Source organism: Oncorhynchus mykiss, chromosome 16, assembly GCF_057628025.1.
Source record: "Oncorhynchus mykiss isolate SJ-2025 chromosome 16, ASM5762802v1, whole genome shotgun sequence".
In the NCBI taxonomy this organism is placed as follows: domain Eukaryota; kingdom Metazoa; phylum Chordata; class Actinopteri; order Salmoniformes; family Salmonidae; genus Oncorhynchus; species Oncorhynchus mykiss.
In genome coordinates, this window is record NC_143037.1 from 21472484 (window position 1) to 21498308 (window position 25825).

At 42.6% G+C, this 25825-nt stretch overlaps 2 protein-coding genes across 7 annotated transcripts in view; one reads left to right on the forward strand and one right to left on the reverse strand.

Annotated features, from left to right (window-relative positions):
• Positions 1-6962, reverse strand: part of capn15 (calpain 15) — an 84765-nt gene extending 77803 nt beyond the window's left edge. The window contains exon 1 of the mRNA XM_036946491.2: positions 6558-6962. The gene's annotated coding sequence lies outside the window, so the exon portion shown is untranslated. The remainder of the gene's footprint in view (positions 1-6557) is intronic.
• Positions 6963-9354: 2392 nt separating this feature from the next.
• ankfn1b (ankyrin repeat and fibronectin type III domain containing 1b) overlaps positions 9355-25825 on the forward strand; it is a 278599-nt gene continuing 262128 nt past the window's right edge. For 4 of the 6 annotated variants that reach the window (XM_090202223.1, XM_090202225.1, XM_090202224.1 and 1 more), the window contains exons 1-2: positions 9355-9519; positions 14389-14457. In XM_090202223.1, coding sequence (XP_090058349.1) covers positions 14441-14457 — 17 coding nt within the window. In that variant the 5' untranslated portion in view covers positions 9355-9519; positions 14389-14440. Of the gene's footprint in view, positions 9675-14388; positions 14458-25825 lie in introns of all 6 variants that reach the window. The other 2 variants (XM_036946495.2, XM_090202226.1) reach the window with 1 other exon arrangement.

A 25825-nucleotide genomic window follows, 5' to 3' on the forward strand; every position in this document is an offset into this window, starting at 1 on the left:
GAACTGTTGCCAGAGAATTTAATGTTAATTTCTCTACCATCAGCTGCCTCCAATGTAGTTTTAAAGCAGTACATTCAACCGGCCTCACAACCACAGACCACGTGTAACCACGCCAGCCCAGGACCTCCACATCTGGCTTCTTCCCTTGAGGGATCGTCTGAGACCAGCCACCTAGACAGATAATGAAGCTGAGGAGTATTTCTGTCTGTAATCAAGTTTTTCCCAACAAAAAGCCTTTTTCTGATTGGCTGGGCCTGGCTCCCCAGTGGGTGGGTGGGCCTATGCCCTCCCAGGCCAACCCATGGCTGTGCCCTTGCCCAGTCATGTGAAATTCATAGATTAGGGCCTAATTATTTTCAATTGACTGATTTTCTTATATGAACTGTAACTCAGTAAAATCGCTGAAATTGTTGCATTTATATTTTTGTTCAGTATAGATAAAAATACAAAATATGATATAACTTCCCCGCTCTTCCCTTACTAGTAGTGACTGTGCAACTTTCAAACTATTTCCCTGATTCTTCCCTTCCAAGAAAATTCTAACAAGCCCGACAAAGTTTGAGGATATTTTTCAATGAAAGTAAAGGACAGTGATGTTACGAGTAAAGTAGGAAGCCCAAGTTTCAATAGGCCATAAAAAAAAAATGTGTCATGAAAGGAGCATGGACATCTGGCCAGGCGAAGAAGTTTTATGCACTGACTGAATGGATGCTGAAAATGTGTATGTGACATATATATATATATATATATACTGTATATATATATTTTTTGTACGTTTTTTTTTTACTCTGTTGGTCCCGGGAAGAAATTACGGTCCTCACTGTCCGAGACCGTGTATAGAAAAGTACAAATGTGTCTGACAACGAGACACACAATATGTGATCTCGAGACCGGACTTGAGTACGATAACACTACATACTGTAGCCTATTTGTATTATTATATGATAATTACAGGAGGCTAAGCTACTTATCATAAACTGTGAAAATGAAAGGAGAGGTATTAAAGCTCAAAAAAGTATTTAAAAAGGGAAAACGGCTTTCATGTGTCAATAAAGGGTTAATAAGCCAGTGTGGAACAGCACCACCAATCACTGCTCAACTGTCCCTTCACATTGCTGAGATAAGCCTTCAACTTCCCGAATCTCCCTTTCTTCCTCTTTCCACTCCTCTCGTCCTTTATTCTTCCCTCCATACCACTTTGACCTCATTCCTCCCTTCCTCTCTTCACAATATTCCTTGGTAGAAAACACTGAAAAAATGATAGGCCTACAGTGTATATTTTAGACTACCTCTAAGACACAACAATTGCACTCCAGTCTGGTTTCCACAGCAAAACAGTGGGTAAATCATTAGCTACATAGCAAGCAATAGAAAGCAGCACACACAGTCCATTCACCATTGCAACACATAGGCCATTTTGTTTAATAGAACAGGGAGTGGTGAATTGGCTGGCCCATACTTGTCTGATAACTAGAACTGCGTGCGTGTGTACCTGGCAAGGAAAGGTAGAAGGCCTCTTCCTGTTTTGTCACACATGTTGAAAGAAGAACCCAAACTGGTCCGACGAGTCAGAACTACTGGATCATTTACATAGTAAAGCTCTACTGTATGAAATGTAATAATATAACACTATTGACATTGGTGTTGATCAAAAGCTATAGTCTATAACACACTTCCCCCATTTTACTTTCAAATCTATGTCAAACAAAGTTTAACAAACCACACAACTCTATGCACAAGGACTACTTCTAACAAGTTCCAGTGAAAAATGTACAAAAACGAATTGCGTGGAAAAACTGAAGATGCAAACCATGGCAATGGAATTACAGTTAAAATCTATCTCAGGTTTTTATTTGGGCTGGGAATTGCCAGGGACCTCACGATACGATATTATCACGATAACTTGGTTCCGATACAATATGTATTGCGATTCTATATGTATCGCAATTCGATACAGTGAATTTATTGAGATTCGATGTTCCATTCATATTGCTCACCATATGTCTCCTGCAGGGGGACAAGAGAGAGCCCATGAGAAAACAAGTTGATCAGTCATGGAAATAAAAGTGCTGTAAACAAATTGGCTCTCTATTTAAAAAGAAGATGGAGAACAAGCTATGAGCTAAAAAATACTGGAGTTTTGGTGCAGGTACAGCCAACTAGCACAAAAATAATATTGCGATAATGTCAAAATAATACAATATCTCATCAAAAGTAATATCCAGGTATGTAACTGTATACATTTTGTCTCATCATTAGTTTTCATCTGACAACGTTTTACAAAAAAACTCTAAATATCAGCTCCGAATTAAGATTCAAAGATCAGAAAGAATGGGGTGTCAGCTATGACATGGAACCTTGAGTTTGAAAAAAAAAAATCTGTGGAATATACCCAGTAACAGAATTACATCATGGGTCCCTGATCTGTACTGCGCAGAGTTGCAATTTATGGATATGAACATCCTTCTCCTCATATTTCACAAGTTTGGACATCACAGCGCAGCACAGTGCAGTACAATAGAACACAGCAGAATAGAGTTCAGCACAGTGCAGTAGAGTACAGTCAAGTTCAGTACAGTAAAGTAGAGTAGAGTATAGTTCAGTCCAATATACTGTAATGTACTTTTCTGGACGTCCGGTGTCGGTCAGTGCTCAGTGGGTGAGGATTCTGATTACAGTAAATGGAAAGAGGGGGCTCATGGGTAGGTGTAAAGCGATCCGCATGCGTTGGTTCTGCTAGCGCCCAGCCAAACTCAGCTAGGTCAACTGAACGAGGGTGCTCGAATACTTCCTTAATAGACCTTCGCTTGAAAAATGAGACAAAAAGCGGCAATAGTACTGTTTGTCCATCTTGAGATGCCGTAGCCAATATACACTTTCTCAAAGTAGTCAGAATTAATCTAAGATCATTCTAGAAACATGTCATTCATTTTGACGTTTTTGCAGAGGAGATCTTAGTCGCGGAATTTTACATCTAACTAATCAAAAACTAATCAGTATTTCTTAAGTGAACAAAAAGGTTCATGGAAATGAGTCGTCTCTCGTTGTATGACAACAAACAATGCACTGAAGAATCCCTACTGTTGACCAATCACCGACAAAGGGGAATAGAATTACCCGTTTTAATCACTTAATAAATCAAACAAAATTGATATCAGTCAAATCACTATAACTAATTGTTAGGTCTACCATTACTTGTTAATTCTGTGAACTTTCATTATCCTCCCTCCTTATGAGGGAGAGACATTAGAAAATATTTTTTTTTTAATTAGATTTTTGGTAATTGAATTACAAGGAAATATTTCTTAAACTTACAGAAGATAAACAATTTCTCCGAAACTAAATCTAAGTGTTGATATTAGTTGGCAGGGGTCTTTAAGTTAACATTGTGTTTTGATGTATTCCTGATGCCCTTTAAGACATTTTCTGGTAGATGTTTTCTAATGCCCTTTTTCCCTCTGCTTATCCGGAAATCTAAAGCTAGTGATGCACCGAAATGACATTTTTGGCCGATACTGATATCCGATATTTCCCTTGGCAAAAAAAAACTTTTAAGCATTCTAGTACAGTTAAATAGCTAACACACACACACACACATAGACGTAGTGGTCTAAGGCACTGCATCTCAGTGCAAGAGGCGTCACTACAGTCCCTGGTTCGAATCCAAGCTGTATCACATCCGGCCGTGACTGGGAGTCCCATAGGGCGGTACACAATTGGCCCAGCGTCGTCCGGATTTGGCCCGGGGTAGGCCGTCATTGTAAATAAGAATTTGTTCTTAACTGACTTGCCTAGTTAAATAAAGGTTACACACACTGACCAAAATGTTATTTTGTTGGCATTTACGTATGTCCCCATTATCAGTGAGACATCATCAAAACCTATTTCTTTCACTTACTTGCTGTGCTGTTTTGTTGTTAATTTGTTCAGCCGTTTCATTTGCAACCAGGATTTCATCATACATGTCAAGCAGTGAAGTTTCAGCTCTGTCTGTCCGTGGCCTCTCTTCCTCGGTGCGCACTGTCACTGTGTCCGTTTCCATCTTGTCCAGCTGTGTATGTAACATTTCATGTAAACCCTGTTTGTCTGCATCGAAGTAGCGGTCCTTGTATATAGCATCGAGCATGGTGGTGACACAGTAAAGAGAGAATGAACCGAATCGCTTGTTCACGGCCTGTGTCGGCAATTTTGTCGAGCAGGCGTTTCAATGCCATGACAGAGGGTATCACGTCTGTTGCAGGCGCAGTTGGTGAGCTTATTTCTCGAGTCAGTTGTTTTGAATGGAGCTAGGAGTGCGTTCATGTTTCCAAGTTTCAAACATGTTCTCAAATGTCATTGAAATGGCAGCAGCGATATGACAACCAGCATATTCATGAGCATGCAATACGACTTTCCTCAGTACGAAATCCTCAACGACCCACTGTGCTGTCAGACTCAGGATGCTTATGAGGCTGATATCGCTGGTCCAAATGTCAGTCCTGAAGCTAATAGCAGTGACGTTATTACTGTGTAACACCGGTAGGGAAACATCAGAAAAATAGCGCACTTGGTGTACCGGTGCTCGAACAGTCGGCAAAAGCCAACATCATCCACGACAGAGAACGGTTGATTGTCAAGAGCAATGAATTCCATTATCTTGGCATTAATGGATTTCGCCTTTGAGTTGTCTCGCTGAAATGTTCTTACTCTTTCAAATGACTGCTCGACTTGTTGACTGCTCGATCCACACAGCAGACATTGTGGGCCAGGTTAGGAATGCTGTGTTGCACGTGTAGCGCTACATTTTATTTGGCGTCATTACGTCATGTTATATAGGTATGCACGTCAGCTTTGACATTGGTTTGGCACATCGGCGTTAAACGAGACATTGGGCCGATGTTGGCATTTTTAGCCAATGTCGGCCGATTCCGATAAGGTCACCGATATATTGTGCATCCCCAATCTAAGCCTTTCATTTTTTTGGCTAATTTTAAGATGGGGAAAATGGTTCAAAATGTTTTATCTATGACTATATTTCTCATAAATATAGACTATTGGTTTTCAATTGATATGCTCCTTATGAACTTCACATGTTTGTGCTCATGGATCCTTTTTGATGGAAATGACCTGCATTTAGGTTGCCAGTATGGAATGCTGTCCTGACATCGTAGACAAACACAAGTGTTGTCATAAAACGTAAGAGTGGTGTTGTGTGCATGTTCCCTGAAGCAAGGACTGCTCTTCCATGTAACAAACTCCCTCTCAAACAGAAAGTGGTTTTCAGTAGACAAAATATGACTATGGTTGCAGTCTTCGAACACCAGTTTGAAAGAGTAAGACACTTATAGATTGGAAAAAGCATTATTTGGCAACGTTTCTTCCTTAGGCCATGTTGGTTCTATTTAGCATTTAGGAATCAGTTTGATTCTACTCTACGGTAAGCTAGCCTAACCATAGCTGGCACCATGTAAACTGCAATTCCTATGCTTGCGAAACGTTCAAAGAATCTTTCGAATAAAAAAGAGATACACTTACTGTAGCAAATTTTACAGATCCATACACTGTGTACAGTGGTTGAAAAAGTACCCAATTGTCACACTGGAGTAAAAGTAAAGATACCTTCATAGAAAATGACTTGAGTTAAAGGGAAATTCACCCAGTAAAATACTACTTGAGTAAAAGTCTAAAAGTATTTAGTTTTAAATATAGCCTACTTTAGAATCAAAATTAAATGTAACTGCTAAAATATACTTAAGCATCAAAAGTTAAAGTAAAAATAATTTAAAATTCCATATATTAAGCAAACCAGACAGCACCATTTTTTGTATTTTATTTACAGACAGCCGGGGGCATACTCGAACACTCAGAGGTAATTTACAAATGAAGCGTTTGTGTTTAGTGAGTTCGTCAGATCAGAGGCAGAAGGGTTGACCTGGGATGTTCTCCGGACAAATGCGTGAATTGGACCATTTTCATGCCCTGCTAAGCATGCAAAATATAACAAGTACTTTTGGGTGTCAGGGAAATGTATGGAGTAAAAAGTACATTATTTTCCCCAAGGAATGTAAATTAGTGAAGTAAAAGTAGTCACAAATATGAATTTATAGTACAGATACCAACAACAACAAAAACGACTTAAGTGGTACATTCAAGTATTTTTACTTAAGTACTTTACGGGAAGAAAACACCTTCATCAATAGGCGCTAAGGGTAGTTCGCGTCTATGAATGGGCTAGACTAGCCATACAGGCAGAGAGTCAAAGCCTATCCTATGTTGCTTAGGTTTAGCTGGAGAGCAATGGCTAGTCCAAATACAATCACGTTCCTACCACGGGGATATAAAATAACTTGCAACAAAGTTTATAAAAGCAGCACAGCGTGACAGCTAAATTAGCTACAATGTAACAGCAAGAAATCATTGCATAGTCAACCCATAAGATGACGCGGGACAGCGGGAGACAAGAAAGCCGGGGGACAATTGTAAACAAAGACAACCACTAATATAGATTGGCATAATCGATATTGTCAAAGGTTTGAGTCCATTTCTGATTACACAATCTAGGTCGAAAGGATTCTTACCTCAAAACACGTAGCTGGTGATGTAAGGTTGAGGACAAGCTGCTCCTTTCTTGATTGTCGAACGTACTAACTTTTCTCTCTTAGCAGCCAAATGTTAAGTTCTATCCGAAATTGCAGTTTGATCTGCGTTAGCTGCTGAATACATTGTTCGCCGTTACCGCCTCACTCCAGTGCATCCTTGAGCTATTTATTTTACTAGCTAATATCTAATTTCTCGTTCCACTCCATCGAGTTAGGTATTGAATACAGTCATCATGTACGTTACCTCAAAAACACCAGGAAGGGGAATCTCCAAGGAGCCAAAGCAAAATAAACGTACGTTTTCTTCGTAGACTTAAATCAGTTTAATTGTGTTTCTACGTTCAGTATGCGTAGAGTTCATTCGGGAATATGACCAAAATAACTACGTTTCCCTTGGTACACCGCAACTCTAATAAGTAGGATATCCGTTCCCCCTTTTTCTTTACACAAATGTCGTCATCATTTTGAATTTGACATTTTATTAAAATACCACTGTATTATTTTCTGACGTTGTTTAATACATAGTGTATTATTGTATTGAGCACGTTATGCATAATGACTTAAGGTATTATTGTTTTAGAATTGAACATAATAATAATTATATATTGGTTACAGGGAGACTACATCTAATGTATTAGGATTCATCAGTTTGCACACCCTTCTATCAATAGGCACACAAAACACCACAAACAAACAAAACTCCACAGAAACCAGTGTTGGGGAGGAGTGAACTACAACTAGTAATTGGGGCTCCTGAGTGGCGCAGCACTCTAAGGCATGGCATCTCAGTGCTAGAGTTGTCACTACAGACCCTGGTTTGATCCTGGGCTATCACAACTGGCCATGATCTGGAGTCTCATAGGGCGGGCACAATTGGCCCAGCGTCGTCCGGGTTCGGGGAGGTTTTGGCCGGGTAGGCCGTCATTGTAAATAAGAATTTGTTCATAATTGACTTGCCTGGTTAAATAAATAAAATAAACTCCATTTTGCAGTAGCTTAGTGGTAGTTGAACTAAATTGAAATCTAGGTAGTGTTTTCAGTAGTTAATTACTCTTTTTAACATGTAGCGGTGTAGCTAACTTCTAGCCTACACAATAACTACTGGAAGTATCCTACACACTACTTATTTTGCAAAAATAAAATACATTTTGTTGTAGGCAAGAATGTCCTTTCTTTTTCGGCATCAGACCTGCTTAATTCTCACTTGAAACAGTTATTTTGTTTAAAAGGCCAAATTACACATTCTGTTAACATACACCAGAGTTGATCTGTTCTTGCAATTCACAGAGTATGACATTTCAGATTTAGATATGATAGTTTATCATGAAGTAGTTTGGATTTAGTGAACTACTTTTCCAAAGTAACTTTAGTTAAGTAAACTATATTTTTCTTAAGGGTAGCTTTAGTGTAACTTGTTCCAGTGTGAATTAATTGGTAGCTTGGTAAACTATATTTTCAGCGTAGCTTCCCCAACACTGACAGAAACACATAAAACACATGTTTTACAAATACCAGTCAAATATCGAATCTCTTGGAATATCTTATTCAGTGCATTGTTCATTTTCCATTCCATTGCATGTTATTTGAAAATCACAGGGTCCCACAAACAAAGCCATAATAACTGTCCCACCTATTCCTATTATTTTTGCAGACATATGCTGTCATCTAGTGGCACTTACTTAAGTGCACCATTCAACCAAACTAACAAAACTAACAGATATTATATTTAAGAAATACAAGGCTTTTCCCAACTTAGTTGACGCATATAGAATATAGAATAGAATAGAATAACACATTCCCCCCCCCCCCCCCCACAATTATTAACAGATATAGGGTCAACACCCATGACATGCCTTGAGCGAGTAACACGCATATCAGGGTCTCAAATTCATCTCAGCTAATCCGAGTTGAAGATATCTCTTTAAAATGGTAATGTCAAAGTCCCTGGCTGTAGGCTAGGCATGGATGAATAGCCTAATATCATAAAGTAATAATGTTATCATTCACTAGATGTAAATTATAGACCTTTGAAGTCTCCTTTATAATGACAGTCTTTGAACTCATATACACATTTTTTTTCATGGCCTTTAAAAAAAAAAAGTAATCTCCCTTCGTGTAGAGTGGACTGATGCCAACAGAGGATTTTGTTTCAGCAACCGTAGGATAATATTTCATTTTAATGTCTGACTGCCTGAATAAAGAAATAGGCCTAAAGAAAATAATAATTACTAGTGGTATGTATTTGTTTTTACAAGTTGTTAGAGGACATCTAACATCAATAAACAGTTTATACGTATAATTAGTGCAGGGGTTTTCTACGCCATCAACATTTGCTAAAATCTGTGAAAGGGCTAATGACATATTTAACCAAAGACATGCCTTGTATAAACTACTTTTATTTTGCGTCAATGTAGGGCCTAAAGCTAAAATGCACATCCCCTTTTGCATAGCATGTGAAATAATTTGTGAGCACGGATAATCTCTAATGCTGGTGTCACTCCAAGTGTTTGAACCGCGGAGGGTTCAAGGATTATGTTCGTCAGAGTTATGACTTTAAAGTGTGTCATGAGGGAGATTGAACAGGGGCTAATAGTATAAATTCTACATTAATTGTACTGTATTACGTTTTGAACTGGCCCTAAAACCATTTGATTTATAATCAGATTTCAGATCTCTCTTTCTCAATACTAGAAATGGCTCCGTTATCAAGTGGGCAATTAAAACAAACTTAAAAGTAAACATGTTTTCTTAAAATAAGGGTTTTCGATAATGTATCAAAGGGCCCATGTGTTTCGGGAAACGTTGTTCCGGCGGAGTTCTAGTGAAGTGAGGCGGAGCGAGCAATCCTTTCAGGGGATGAAACGCGGGCTGAAGAATAATGAATGAGAGAAACTGGGCGGAGAAAGTTAGACTTGATTTTCACATGTCTCTTAGTGCCATGGTAAGTGTACTTTTTTTGGAGTAATATGACAGCTATTCTGCAGTGGATATGTATTTGACTTTATTTGACTGTAAAGTAGCCTAAATAAACGAACATTCTAAAACGGTCTGGACTGGAGTTAGCCACTTGGATTGGAATACTTATTTGTGAAAAAGGTATGTGAATGTGATGAAATGGGATTGGAACACGTTCTTTTTGCGCTTGTCGCTTTGAAAGACAGTGCACTTGTTCTGCCTTTGTTTGACAATCCAAAGCTCTGGGTTATGATGAACTGTTTATACATTTCAAATGTAGCCTATGCTCCAATGTTTTAGACCAAGCAACTAATTACATAAGTAATTTATTCGGGGTTTTAGTGTGTGTATTGTTTTCAAATGCCAGTAGCTCTGCGTACACACTGTTGTCATGACAATGCTACGGAAACAGCGCATGGTGCGTTTGTTAGCCGCTTACTGCGTTGAACTTCTATTCAACTACTGCCATTCTAGGCAGTTTACAAATCCACTCTCACTACAAACTAAGTCTACTTTCATTGGCTATGAAGTCTGGAATGTCATGGTTCATGACGCCAAATCTTTTAAATACAAACGTTCTATTGGGTGTTAGCTAGGTTCTCAAAATGAATCTTTTTTTCTCTGTCCAGCTGCACTTGCTGATGTTTGACTCTTGTTGTAGCCTATTTATTCAAAAAACACATGGCGATAATTATACAACTTGCAAATAGCTTTATTCAATGAGTTGTTATTTTATATGTAAAGAAGTAGTTAATAGTGGTTAATAGCAGTTAAGGTTAAGGGGTTAGTAGGGAATGGGATTAAGGAAATAGTTGAGTGAGGTGTGTCCTGTGTTTCTGTGGGACTGAGACAGCTTGTGACCCCGCTAGTCAGGAAAGGGATGCTTTTAGGCAGACAGTCTCTTGTTGTTAATAGCCAGCACACATGTGGAAGTGACAGCCTCTACAATAGGGCCAGGAAAGAGTTTGGGCTAGCTGCTTGGAGGAAAAAGGAAATCCAGAGGTGTGTGTGTGTGTGTTTGTGAGTGTGTGTGTGTGTGTCTGGTGGGAGGTTCGCTGAGATTACAGGGTTATGGACTCACGTGAGAGGATGCCAGTTCACAAGGGGCTTTCCTTTGTCCTTCATAAAACGATGTCATAATTGGAACGGATCCGACCTGTATCCAATTTGATGGCTGTAACAAAGTCATAAACAGGATATGAATCTTCTGCTCTGCTCAGCTGAGTCTGATAAGTTTTATTCTTTTACGAGTTTTCCAGTGCTTTCCTCAATGCAACACGACCTGTCTCATTGCCGATGGACATTTTAAGAAGTACTTACAGTGCTAAACGCCAACTTGCTCTCCGGGAAGACTATAAATCACTTGAAAATCCAAGGCTGTTGTGTACATGCTGTTTGCTCCCCTGCCTCTATGTCAGAGCACGCAATGACGCCTCTCTCCAGCTATACGATCGCCCGTAAGGCACAGATACGCACATAAACACAGTGTCACAGACAGAGGCCTGGCAAAATGAATACATCAAAGATACATCTGTTACTTATGCATGTTTGATGGCATAGGCAGGCTGTAGACACTCACTGCCCCAAGTTACAGCGTTTATTAGCATGCATGACTAGGTGGAAGCTAAGGCGTGAATGTAGATGACTTGGGTTATGGAGAGACGGTAGGGTATAGCTAAGACGGTGTGTCAGAAGAATATGGTTGCACTTAGTAGGCATGAAACAAGGAAAAACGAGTTAAAACAAAGGCAGGGGTACAGGAACCTGTCCAATGTGTTAATGTTCATTTTGCATTAGAAAACCTTTTCGACCATTTGGGTCCACTGAACTCGATTCTCGCGCCCCCAAACGGATCCCCTTGGTTATAGCTTCTATGTGCTTTAATGGAATCAAATGACTTGGTTGATTCCAAAAAGTGCATTCACAGGGGTTTTTAAAAAGGGTTCAAATGGAGTCTGACATGTATAGGAAATATGTGTTTACTGTGGGCTCGTCCATAATGGAACCCTATTCCCTATACAGTGCACTACTTTTCACCAGTGCACTTTGTAGGGAATAGCATGCCCTTTGGGACACTGACCTTTTTATTATAACTGTGCTAGGGGCGTATGGGTGTCAATACCGAAACCCAATTTTCAGCAGGTGCTGTGGCCGTGAACGATTTACAGAATAATTATGCTGAATAAATACATGCATAATATTATTAATCATATTCATGGTATGTTTTCAGAACTGGGAAAGCTCTGTGGCGTCGGAAATAAAAAATATTTCAATAGAGATTAATTCTAGGTTTGTTGCTTTTTTAAAGTTAATCAAACAATAAGTGTGTTTTATGTCAACTCAGCAAAAAAAGAAACATTCTTTCACTGTCAACTGTGTTTATTTTCAGCAAACTTAATATGTGTATATATTTGTCTGAAGACAACAAGATTCAACAACTGAGACATAAACTGAACAAGTTCCACAGACATGTGACTAACAGAGGGGGGGGGGGGGGGGGGGTCAAAATCCAAAGTAACAGTCAGTATCTGGTGTGGCCACCAGCTGCATTAAGAACTGCAGTGCACCTCCTCCTCATGGACTGCACCAGATTTGCCAGTTCTTGCTGTGAGATGTTACCCCACTCTTCCACCAAGGCACCAGCAAGTTCTCTGACATTTCTGGGGGGAATGGCCACATCCCGCACCCTCCGATCCAACAGGTCCCAGACGTGCTCAATGGGATTGAGATCCGGGCTTTTCGCTGGCCATGGCAGAACACTGACATTCCTGTCTTGCAGGAAATCACGCACAGAACGAGCAGTATGGCTGGTGGCATTGTCATGCTGGAGGGTCATGTCAGGATGAGCCTGCAGGAAGGGTACCACATGAAGGAGGAGGATGTGTTCCCTGTAACGCACAGCATTGAGATTGCCTGCAATGACAACAAGCTCAGTCTGATGATGGTGTGAGACACTGCCCCAGACCATGACGGACCCTCCACCTCCAAATCGATCCCGCTCCAGAGTACAGGCCTCTGTGTAACTCTCATTCCTTCGACAATAAACGCAAATCTGACCATCACCCCTGGTGAGAGAAAACCGCGACTCGTCAGTGAAGAGCACTTTTTGCCAGTCCTGTCTGGTCCAGCAATGGTGGGTTTGTGCCCATAGGCGACGTTGTTGCCTGTGATGTCTGGTGAGGACCTGCCTTACACCAGGCCTACAAGCCCTCAGTCCAGCCTCTCTGAGCCTATTGAGGACATTCTGAGCACTGATGGAGGGATTGTGTGTAACTCGGACAGTTGTTGTTGCCATCCTGTACCTGTCCCGCTGGTGTGATGTTCGAATGTACCGATCCTGTGTAGGTGTTGTTACATGTGGTCTGCCACTGCGAGGACGATCAGCTGTCCATCCTGTCTCCCTGTAGCGCTGTCTTAGGAGTCTCACAGTACGGACATTGCAATTTATTGCCCTGGCCACGTCTGCAGTCCTCATGCCTCCTTGCAGGATGCCTAAGGTACGTTCACACAGATGAGCAGGGACCCAGAGCATCTTTCTTTTAGTGTTTTTCCAGAGTCAGTAGAAAGGCCTCTTTAGTGTCCTAAGTTTTCATAACTGTGATCTCAATTGCCTACCGTCTGCAAGCTGTTAGTGTCTTAACGACCGTTCCACAGGTGCATGTTCATTAATTGTTCATGGTTCATTGAACAACCATGGGAAACAGTGTTTAAACCCTTTATATTGAAGATCTGTGAAGTTATTTAGATTTTTACTAGACATGGTCCTGAAAACGGGACGTTTATTTTTTTGCTAATTTTACGGAAGTGTATGGGCAGTGTCTTTGGATGTGTCATAGATGTGTTTGTGTGTGACTTGTGTATGTGCGAGCGTGTGTGTATATTTAGCGTTTCCTCATACCCACTCTGAACTAACTACTGGTCGGATCCTTCTAATATCAATGTCCAATAAACAATCTACCATATCTACCATCCAAGCACAATAAGCACTAGGCCTATGTAGGACTCAGCACTGGAGAGGAAAGAGCATTTATGTGATCATCACATACCACTAAGAGCACTTGACAATCCCAGCCCTTGTTGGGTTCATCTCCATCTCCATTATTGATATCCAATAGTTTCTATGTGAGAGGAGGCCCTGGGCAGAACATTGGAGGAAAATAACATAGAGAGCATACAGGACAGTGAGGGAACAGAGAGGCCACTACTCCACTAAATCACAAGGCCTAAAGGACAGCTTTGAAATCCAAGACACCAAGATCTGAGAGGATTTAGGAGGCCCTAGAGAGAGAGAGAGAGAGAGAGCGCGAGATAAGGAAAGACACAGAGTGTGGATGAGAGAGAGAGAGACAGACAAAGAGACTCAGAGAGCAAGAGAGAGAGAGAGACAGACAAAGAGACTCAGAGAGCAAGAGAGAGAGAAAGAGATAAATATATATGTGAGTTAGCTGAGCCACAGAAGTCTTCATGGAGCCTCCTCTGTAGATGACATGTGACAAGGTGAGAGGGAAAGAGATGCGCCTACCCTCCCACAACACCCCCCCCATCACCCATCCCTCACGCACCCTTCGGAACACTGCATACATAATGAGTTCCTTGCCCCCTCCCTTCCACCAAGCTCACTCAATCGATCCCAGGTGTGTGGTACAGTAGCTGGTTAAATATCTTAGCCAACTGCACGCTACTGCAAGAGGTGGCAGGTACGCTAGCGGTTAAGAGCATTGGGCCACTAACCGAAAGGTTGCTGGTTTGAATCACCGAGCCGACTATGCTCTCTTGAGCAAGGCACTTAAAATTGCTCTTGAAAGTTGCTCTGGATAAGAGCATCTGCTAAATTGCAAAAATGTTTTCTCTGTAGGTGATGGTTTCACTGTAAAGAGAGTGCAAATTGGGGAGTCGGAGGAGCCAGAATGGAGGACCTCATAGGGTAAGAGAGCTGACCATTTCCTTTCATCATGCGTGTGTGTTATTGTGTGTTGTCAAGAGGAATTCCTGCCTCTTTTTTGATCATTTCCCCCCTTCATGAGCTCATTATTGCAGTTTCCTGGAAGTGTTGTTGCCATGTGCTTTGCAGGCGTAAAATCAGGATTGGGAAAGCATTTGATCTGCGCACTACCACGCTGTTGGTGATTTCATAGCACCACTAGGTTATTTGGATAGTATGACATCTTATTTTGTGGTTAAACACCACTCCAGCTACAAGGTCCAAAGCGAGTGCAAATGCAGGGCTCATTTTGAATAAAGAGCCTTTGTGGTTCTTGCTGCTTGTTTGAACGGTTCTTTATGATCTGGATTCATGTGTTGACTGAAGTGAAGGGAGCATGTGGATCCTGTTGTTTTTGTGTAGGGGGGGGATTATAGCACCTAAGCACTACACTACATAAGGCCCAGTGCACTACTTTTTGTGAAACATTTTAATTCAGATTTCTTTTCGGGGGGTGCTGCATCATCCTCAGTACCCCTACTTCCCGTGGCGATGTGTACAAGTTCAAACAAAACCTGGGGGGCTAATCTAGTATCAGCTTTGAATACAGTTCCTGGTTCTATTGCTGCCTTTCATATAGGAGAAGGATGGAATTATCCCTAGACACCGTTAGTATTCAGGGAAGAAAAGCTGATCCTAGATCTGCGACTTAGGGAAACGTATTTTAGGAGTCCCTTTGCAGGACCTCATGTCTTTGGCAGATGTTTTTGTAAACAGATGCTCTGTGTCTCATGGTTTCTCTTGTCTCTCTGATGATTTTCTTGGGACTGATCTTGTTAGGGACTAAGAGGTTTCCAGACAAACGTGTCTGTGCATTTTAATAGCTAATCCTGCTGTATTTTTAGCCATTAGAAGAGTGAACCCTTTCCAAAAAGTTAGTGCCTGCTGTCGAGTTTGTTGGTTGACTTTCACATGCCACATGCACACACGCGCATACACACACACACACACACACACACACACACACACACACACACACACACACACACACACACACACACACACACACACACACACACACACACACACACACACACACACACACACACACACACACACACATCGATGTAATCACTCTCTTCTGAACGCTGTAGAGTCAGCAAAAGCAGAGAGTGATGCCCCGGAGGATTGATAAGCTAGCTGTCTGTAGAAAGGAAGCCTTTTACATGTAAAAGTCTGCCGATAGCGATGTGGAGCTGGTCTGTAAAGCCGTTCGTACTCTGTGGAGTATCCTGAGTTGCCCCTGGTGCTGGATCCTGACAGAGCTGATAGATACTGTATACCCAAGGCCTTATTGCTTCAGAAACACCTTTGACATGATCAGCTTGCTGACAACCTTTGTACAACCTTAGCTTAACCTTGTGCTTTTGTTGAAGTTTTTACTTAACTCCCCAAAACAAACTCCACACGTCTGCTGTGCAACTGGATGTCCTGTTATTCTGCAAACAACTGCCACACAACCTGATTTCAACGTTCAACCAACCTTGACAGCCAATCTTAAAATCGATTTCACGATGCCTTCACAACCCACACACCCAATCTTCATTCAATCTCCACACGATCACCATGGAACTCCCTCACATATATCATTCACAGTGTCTAAACAACCTATGCAAAACCACAAATCCACACAACCTCTGCAGCTTGACCCCCCCCCCCCTCCCCCAACCTACCTACTACAACCAGGGTTCCCATATGATCAACTGTCAGAAGAACTGATTCCCTTTCTAGCTGTGCACTCTGTGTAGTTCCATTCATAAATATGTGTTCCCTAGTGAATAAAGCTTAGGGGTATAATTAGATGAGAGAAATGAGGAAGTATCCTCTCAGGTTTTTAACATGCACTTCTTTTCTCCCTTCCCCTTTCACAACTACTCGATGCTGATAACAACATAGAGACGGCATTGTGTGTCTGCATGGGAGGGCTAAGCCTTATTGTAAATAAGGGCATGTCCTAAGAGAATCGACGAATGTAACATACGTATGTAGGACCTTCATTTGAGCTAGTTTGCAACAGCAGGAACATCATTCTACAGCAACAGGAAATGTGAATTGTTACGTGGATTATAATTCATAGACAAATCAATTGTGACGTATCAAAATGGAAATGGCAAACTTCAGGAGCCTCAAACACACGACAAGGTTACAATTTCCTGCGACGGGGTGATCAAAAGGAGATCCTTCATCTGTACTGTTGACGTGTTTGTGTGTGTGTTTGTGTGTGTGTGTGTGTTTCCATCAGCACTCCTCAATTTATGATGTGTGTGCATGATACCGAACACATCTCCCCGGTCTATTGTATCAATAGTGAAATGTCAGTGATTGTTGTCATCTCTCCCTCATTCCCCCTGCAGACATGTTTCCGTTAACGACGAGGTTGCACTATACACTATACACCACATAGACACAGAGATAGAGACAGAGAGAGACACAGAAAGAGAGAGAGAGAGACAGAGAGAGACACAGAAAGAGAGAGACAGAGAGACACAGAAAGAGAGAGAGAGACACACAGAGAGAGAGACACAGAGAGAGAGACACAGAAAGAGAGAGAGAGAGAGAGACACAGAAAGAGAGAGACACAGAAAGAGAGAGAGAGAGAGACACAGAAAGAGAGAGACGGAGAGAGACACAGAAAGAGAGAGAGAGAGACAGAGAGACACACAGAGCGAGAGAGAGAGACACAGAAAGAGAGAGAGAGAGAGAGACACCCCCCAGCTTCCCAGGTGAAAGCCTCTGGAAAACCGGAAAAGTGTGTAATTGACATGCTCAATGCCACGTCCACACGCCACTCATTCTCCTACAGTAGCATCCGTGACGAGTCATGAACCCAGCATGAGATGAACACCAGGAGGAGGACAAATCCCATGCATATTCACATCACAGTTACACAGTGGGAATATTATGCAGGGCAGGTCATATCAGGAATTGGATGGAAAGCCCAATTCTACCTGAGACAATCCAGAAAGGTATGCGTTGTATGAGTAGCAAATCCAATCGTCCAGTCGCCACACTAACTCATGGATAAATGTAAAGATGAAAGGGTGATGGAATGACAACTCGAGCTTACGTGATTGTGTAGATGGATCGTGTGTTTTAGACGCTGTAACGTTGTATTCATTTCTGCACGACTCATTCTGTTTCAGAACACGGATATTCTAGTCTGCATTCTGCAACACAGTATGTGATGTTATTCCCTGCTATGTGTTGCACGACCAAGTAAACGGTTGCTCACCGCGAAAACAAACCACCGCCGTGGTCCTAGCTACTCTCCCTATCTATTCGGCTGTGTGTGTCTGGAGCAGGTGTTGCTCTGCAGCCCTGCAGGCTACAAGGGGGATGAGAACGCCGAGCCAGATTAACCCTGAGCCTCCTGGCCTGCAGCCAAACACACTGCCGTTGGAGTTGGGCCTGTTTAGAATACATGCTATTGGAGCAAAAAAAAGTGAAATCATATATATACAGTGCCTTGCGAAAGTATTCGGCCCCCCTTGAACTTTGCGACCTTTTGCCACATTTCAGGCTTCAAACATAAAGATATAAAACTGTATTTTTTTTGTGGAGAATCAACAACAAGTGGGACACAATCATGAAGTGGAACGACATTTATTGGATATTTCAAACTTTTTTAACAAATCAAAAACTGAAAAATTGGGCGTGCAAAATTATTCAGCCCCCTTAAGTTAATACTTTGTAGCGCCACCTTTTGCTGCGATTACAGCTGTAAGTCGCTTGGGGTATGTCTCTATCAGTTTTGCACATCGAGAGACTGAAATGGTTTCCCATTCCTCCTTGCAAAACAGCTCGAGCTCAGTGAGGATGGATGGAGAGCATTTGTGAACAGCAGTTTTCAGTTCTTTCCACAGATTCTCGATTGGATTCAGGTCTGGACTTTGACTTGGCCATTCTAACACCTGGATATGTGTATTTTTGAACCATTCCATTGTAGATTTTGCTTTATGTTTTGGATCATTGTCTTGTTGGAAGACAAATCTCCGTCCCAGTCTCAGGTCTTTTGCAGACTCCATCAGGTTTTCTTCCAGAATGGTCCTGTATTTGGCTCCATCCATCTCCCCATCAATTTTAACCACCTTCCCTGTCCCTGCTGAAGAAAAGCAGGCCCAAACCATGATGCTGCCACCACCATGTTTGACAGTGGGGATGGTGTGTTCAGCTGTGTTGCTTTTACGCCAAACATAACGTTTTGCATTGTTGCCAAAAAGTTCAATTTTGGTTTCATCTGACCAGAGCACCTTCTTCCACATGTTTGGTGTGTCTCCCAGGTGGCTTGTGGCAAACTTTAAACAACACTTTTTATGGATATCTTTAAGAAATGGCTTTCTTCTTGCCACTCTTCCATAAAGGCCAGATTTGTGCAATACACGACTGATTGTTGTCCTATGGACAGAGTCTCCCACCTCAGCTGTAGATCTCTGCAGTTCATCCAGAGTGATCATGGGCCTCTTGGCTGCATCTCTGATCAGTCTTCTCCTTGTATGAGCTGAAAGTTTAGAGGGACGGCCAGGTCTTGGTAGATTTGCAGTGGTCTGATACTCCTTCCATTTCAATATTATCGCTTGCACAGTGCTCCTTGGGATGTTTAAAGCTTGGGAAATCTTTTTGTATCCAAATCCGGCTTTAAACTTCTTCAGAACAGTATCTCGGACCTGCCTGGTGTGTTCCTTGTTCTTCATGATGCTCTCTGCGCTTTAACAGACCTCTGAGACTATCACAGTGCAGGTGCATTTATACGGAGACTTGATTACACACAGGTGGGTTGTATTTATCATCATTAGTCATTTAGGTCAACATTGGATCATTCAGAGATCCTCACTGAACTTCTGGAGAGAGTTTGCTGCACTGAAAGTAAAGGGGCTGAATAATTTTGCACGCCCAATTTTTCAGTTTTTGATTTGTTAAAAAAGTTTGAAATATCCAATAAATGTCGTTCCACTTCATGATTGTGTCCCACTTGTTGTTGATTCTCCACAAAAAAAATACAGTTTTATATTTTTATGTTTGAAGCCTGAAATGTGGCAAAAGGTCGCAAAGTTCAAGGGGGCCGAATACTTTTGCAAGGCACTGTATGTATATATATATATATATATATATATATATATATATATATATATATATATATATATATATATATTTTTTTTTTTCTTTCTCTCCTATATCTTGATAGCTCTATATGTCACAGGGTGCCATGCGCACCACAAATCTGTCATAGCCCGCTAAACTAAAGCCTAGGTATTAGCTGTTGGAGGTAACACAAGTCTTCAGGTCTTAACTGAGGTTATTTGTCAGCGTGTGTGTGTGCGTGCGTGCGTGTGTGTGCGCGCACGGGCGCATCCACCAGTGCGTACGTGCGCGTGTGTGTCATCACCCTTCCCTCAGACCACCTGGTTCCCTTAAAGCTGACATATAGGCCAGTGCGAGTCAAGCTCCAATAATGGGCTGTCACCATTACGCCTCTCAACTAGAGACGACCTCAATTTTCCTTCCGTGGTTTTCTTTTACGAAACGACTGAATAGATGTAACGTCTCGGGACCGCGATTATATCTCTGTGAACTCAACTTCACTTCCAGAAATTGAGCTTCTGAATGGGATTTCTAAATTGACTCGGGAGGGGGGGGGGGGGGGGGGGAGAAGATGCAGGGAGGGAGAAGATGCAGCAGTGCACGGAGCAGGAGGAAGTTTCTCTGAGAGACACTGACCTGAAACTCTGTTTTTCTCGCTAATAGTTAGGATGTCAGATGGATATACTGATCCTAAACTCAGCAACAAAAAAAAAGAAACGTCCTCACTGCCAACTGTGTTTATTTTGCTGCATTAACTACTGCAGTGCATCTCCTCCTCACTGACTGCACCAGATTTGCCAGTTCTTGCTGTGAGATGTTACCCCACTCTTCCACCAAGGCACCAGCAAGTTCACTGACATTTCTGGGGGGAATGGCCCCATCCCTCACCCTCCGATCCAACAGGTCCCAGGTGTGCTCAATGGGATTGCGATCCGGGCTCTTCGCTGGCCATGGCAGAACATTGACATTCCTGTCTTGCAGGAAATCACGTACTGAACGAGCAGTATGGCTGGTGGCATTGTCATGCTGGAGGGTCATGTCAGGATGAGCCTGCAGGAAGGGTACCACATGAGGGAGGATGTCTTCCCTGTAACACACAGCGTTGAGATTGCCTGCAATGACAACAAGCTCAGTCCGATGATGCTGTGACACACCGCCCCAGACCATGACGGACCCTCCACCTCCAAATCCATCCCGCTCCAGAGTACAGGCCTCGGTGTAACGCTCATTCCTTTGATGATAAATGCGAATCCGACCATCAGCCTTGGTGAGACAAAACCGCGACTCGTCAGAGAAGAGCACTTTTTGCCAGTCCTGTCTGGTCCAGCAACGGTGGGTTTGTGCCCATAGGCTATGTTGTTGCCGGTGATGTCTGGTGAGGACCTGTCTTACACCAGGCTTACAAGCCCTCAGTCCAGCCTCTCTCAGCTTATTGCGGACAGTCTGAGCACCGATGGAGTGATTGTGTGTTCCTGGTGTAAGTCGGGCAGTTGTTGTTGCCATCCTGTTGTTGCCATCCTGTGCCTGGTGTGATGTTCGGATGTACCAATCCTGTGCAGGTGTTGTTACACGTGGTTTGCCACTGCGAGGACGATTAGCTATCCATCCTGTCTCCCTGTAGCGCTGTCTTAGGCGTCTCACAGTACAGAGTTGACAATTTATTGCCCTGGCCACATCTGCAGTCCTCATGCCTACTTACAGCATACCTAAGGCACATTCACACAGATGAGCAGGGACCCTGGGCATCTTTCTTTTGGTGTTTTTCAGAGTCAGTAGACAGGCCTCTTTAGTGTCCTAAGTTTTCATAACTGTGACCTGAATTGCCTACCGTCTATAAGCTGTTAGTGTCTTAACGACCGTTCCACAGGTGCATGTTCATGAATTGTTTATGGTTCATTGAACAAGCATGGGAAACAGTGTTTTAAACCCTTTACAATGAAGATCTGTGAAGTTATTTGGATTTTTACGAATTATCTTTGAAGACTCCTGAAAAAGGGACGTTTATTTTTTTTTGCTGAGTTTAGCTCTGTGTCAAAGGGCAACATCTACCCGGAGTGCGGCGTAGAGCATGGGTAGTGTGGTCATAAAGTTTCAGTTATGACAGTGCCTGTGTAGCGCTGTCATAACCGTGGGTTGATTCAACAATGTAGCCTCCATGAATGGCTAGGTATCAGGTTAGTGCTTCACAGAGACATGAAGAGGGCCATGAAGTAAGGGCTGAGCTCTTTAATTAACTCAGTTTGAGCATGAATCATTGAGCAACAGGACCAGTAGGTGTCCAGACTAGAGTAGGTTGGCAACATAATTTATTGAGCTATTTCACATGGAGTGTTTGAACAGGCTGCACAATGATAGATAGGTCAACCCTAGTAGGAAATACATTGATAGGGAATATAAGTTCCCATGGAGACGTTGTGACATCTTCTGCATGAATATCAACTCCAAGTCATTTGTCGAAAAGAGACAGATAACAGTACATAGAACTGCCGTCCATCCAACCCTCTTTACGCTCATAGCGGTCTTCTGAACCAACCAGCTCCCTGTTCAAAACCACAAAACAATACTGCCCTCTAGTGTCCCTCTACTGATTTGCACCTCCTAGATCACTGAGCCTTACCAACCGTCACTAAGAACACCCATGCTTATCATAATAATATAAAAAGCCAGTGTCACAGCAGCGCTAATAGATGTCAGTTTATATCAGCCCTGTTGTTGATTGTGCCTCTTGGGCTTTGTTTAAAATAGAATAACTCCATTATTGTTGTGTTGATTATGGATCATTATGTGTGTGCGTGTGTGGTTAGGATTATGCTTGTTGGTGACTAACTGATGAGTCAGAGGAGTAACAGAAGATTGTGCAAGCCACGCTACGGTCACCTCATCAGGGTGCCCACCTACTATACCACAGCGGTGGTGTGTGTGTCTGTGCGTGCGTGCGTGCGTTTTGTGTGCAGATGTGTGTGTCAGAGACGGCTCACAGCTTGTCTCCAAGGGTGTGTACAGCATAGCTGGCAGGTCTCGTGCCCCTGCCTGACGATGGGTACGTCGTCTCATCAAACTGTGAACTTCCACCTCCTCCCTCCCACACACACACACAAACAGTACACACATGAGTGTGCGCACACACACACACACACACACACACACACACACACACACACAGACACACACACACACACTCACACACTCACACACTCACACACACACACACACACACTCTCACACACAGACACACAGATCTGACTGTGCTCTCACCACCTGAGGAACACTCATCTTTCCGGAGCCCGCTGCTCTCAAAATGGACGCCCTAATGAGTTTATGGAGGAGTGCGCACCCTCGTCCGCATTAATGAGCTCACTCTAATATATCACGGGAGGTCATTCGCGGACGTCAGTAAAAATGAAACAAACAAACAAGAACAGCACTTCCTTAAATCAGAGGACAAAGTGTGTGTGTCACAGAAATCAGCAGGTCTGTGATGAAGACTTAGAGTGATGATGTGTAATGGAAAGATAGTGAGTTAAAGCCTCGGACGTCAACCGCAGCCTTTTGGGAAGCGGGGTGCGTTTCATACAACAAAACATAATGAACAACACGCCATTAACGCAACTCGTGTTGCGAAGTTTATCTTCGCAGCTCAATTAAAGGCCCCGGAAGACATTGATTCGTCTTTAATCAGTGCTGATTAGTCTGGAAAACGACTGCTGGGAAAGGGAAACTTCAGGCTGCCCGGAATATCGACAACTACATTATGATTAATATTTAAAACCCCGGCACTTCTAAACAGTCCTTTACAGACTAAAAGAGAGTATTAGAATTGTAGGTTTTTGCTGCTGGTGGTAGAGGTGAGACAATTATCCGGCAGGTAGCCTAGTGGTTAGAGTGTTGGGCCACTGTCCGGAAGGTTGCTAGACCTAATCCCTGAGCTGACAAGGTAACAATCTGTCGTTCTGCCCCTGAACAAGGCAGGTAACCCACTGTTCCTAGGCTGTCATTGTAAATTGTAATTTGTTCTTAACCGACTTGCCTAGTTAAATAAAGGTTAAATAAATTACAAAATCCAACCCCTAACCTCACAATGTGCTAAAGTAGCTCAAGGTCCTTTTTAATTGGGTATAAATATAAGAATTCGTTTTCTTTAACACTTTTAGCCAGTGCCCCCCCCCCCCCCCCCCCCCCCCCATAAGCTGAGCTGCTGGAAGTTGCGGTTGGGTCTTTGGGGGAGTTCAAAGTTCTTCCCTCTGACATTGCGCCAGAGGTTCATGATTTATTCATCTTGGCTACAGACCACATGCTCTCTGATTTATGTCTGACTGGCTTAGAGGGAGAGAGAGAGCAAGAGAGAGAGAGACTCCTACAGAAGACAAGACATTTACTTCCAAATCCTCCATGCCAAACATTACAATTTTTTCTCTGAAGATGATTAATTTAGGAGCATTAGGCATCAGGGGTGGTGTGGGTAGAGTGTGCACGACAGGGAGATGAAAAATGAGGATGAAATGCAAATGACTGTGCTTGTAATTTCACTGTGTGCATGTAATTGTGGAACTGTGTTCTTGAAGTTGCCAAAGAGAAATGGCCAGTAGGAAGTTGGAAGAAAAATGTGTGTGCGCGCGGGTTTGTGTGTATGAGTGCGTGCGTGTGGTGCAATTCAATTGGAAAAACCCTTTTTGAGTCCGTGCCAAATGAAAATCCCACCTCCAAAAGTCTTTGGACTGTTAGTAAGAGGAAGAGTCAGACAGAACAAATAGGTGAACAATACATGAGTGAAAGAAACAATGAAAGAGACGGAGAAACAGAGTTGCCGGAGGAAGAGAGAAGGAAAGAAAAACAAAGGTGCAGACTGGAGGAGAAATAAAAAGACACAGTAAGAAACGGAGACAAAAGTCGTATCGGAAAGAGGGGTGGAATCCATCCATAATTCAAATTCCCTCCACTGTGTTTGTGTTTGTGATACCCCCTCCCGCTCCGGCAGACAGACACTCAGAGCTATTAGGCTGCTTTTCACTCGCTCCCCTCCTGTGTTCTCCTCAATGGTATGAAGCTGCGACTGGGTGTGGGATCAAAATGGCAGAACAACAACAAAAAAACACCGCACACACAATGTTCAGGAGGGGCTCCTTGTCCCTAAAATACACAATACAAAAAAAAGAGGTGTGGATACGTCAAAGGACAGAACCAAAGTAGTCGAGGTATCGTGGTGAAGTGTCTTTCTCTTTCCACCTGGCTAACACAGATGGAAAACTGGTCCAATGGGAGAACAAGTCAAACTGTTCCCCCATTGGTTTGAAAAGGGAACAAGACTCCCATAGTGACAGGTAAACAGAGGAGGTTTATGTCTCTTTAGGCTGGATACAGAATCTTCTGTGACCCACATGTTCAGGTTGATGACACCACAGAAATAGAAGAAGTATAATATTTTTAAATGGATGACACTGGATGACACTGGAGTTTGCTGGAGTGAGTCGGAATGCTTTGTTGTTTTCATACAGTGTGTGCTCAACTTTGGGTAAAGGTGCTCTTGTGCAGAGATGTCGGATCAACGCACGCTCTCCGAATCCTAACCTAAGGGGGAACATGTGAAACTGATTTCAAATCCGAGTTTAGTGGCAGCTCCATTCTTTTTTTTTGTAACAATTAAGGACACACGAGGGGTTAAATGGAAAAGTTTATGGCTCGTACACATCGCAAGAGTAGATCTACCGTTTGTCTGCCGATCATTCGTTCAGAGGTGCTAAGTACTCTCAGCCATCAAACGCTAATCGCTGTGTCTGGGGTCTTACAGTGACAGAACGAGAAAGGCTAAGCATAGGATGAGTGAGCAGAAGGGAGAGGAGAAGAAAGGAGTGTAGAAACGTCGTGAGAAGAGGGGGAAGAAAAAGTCAAGATGAAAGAGATGACAGGAAGAGTTCATAGTGGCATAGAAAATAAAGGAGATTCAGAGAGGAGAAAAATTGGCAGTTCTGTGAAGGAAATGAACAGAGGAATTATTTATGCAAATGTGGACACACACATTTTAAATACTTTATTTGGATCCACAAATGAAATTGTCATTTTAAGAAGAATCCAGGCATCTCAAAGGTCCCTATATGCATCAGTGGGGGTGTCCAGGCTCTGTCAGAGCCGGCCGCGACCGGGAGACACATGGTGCGGTGCACAATTGGCCCAGCGTCGTCCGGGTTAGGGGAGAGTTTGGTCGGCAGGGATGCCCTTGTCCCATCGCGCACTAGTG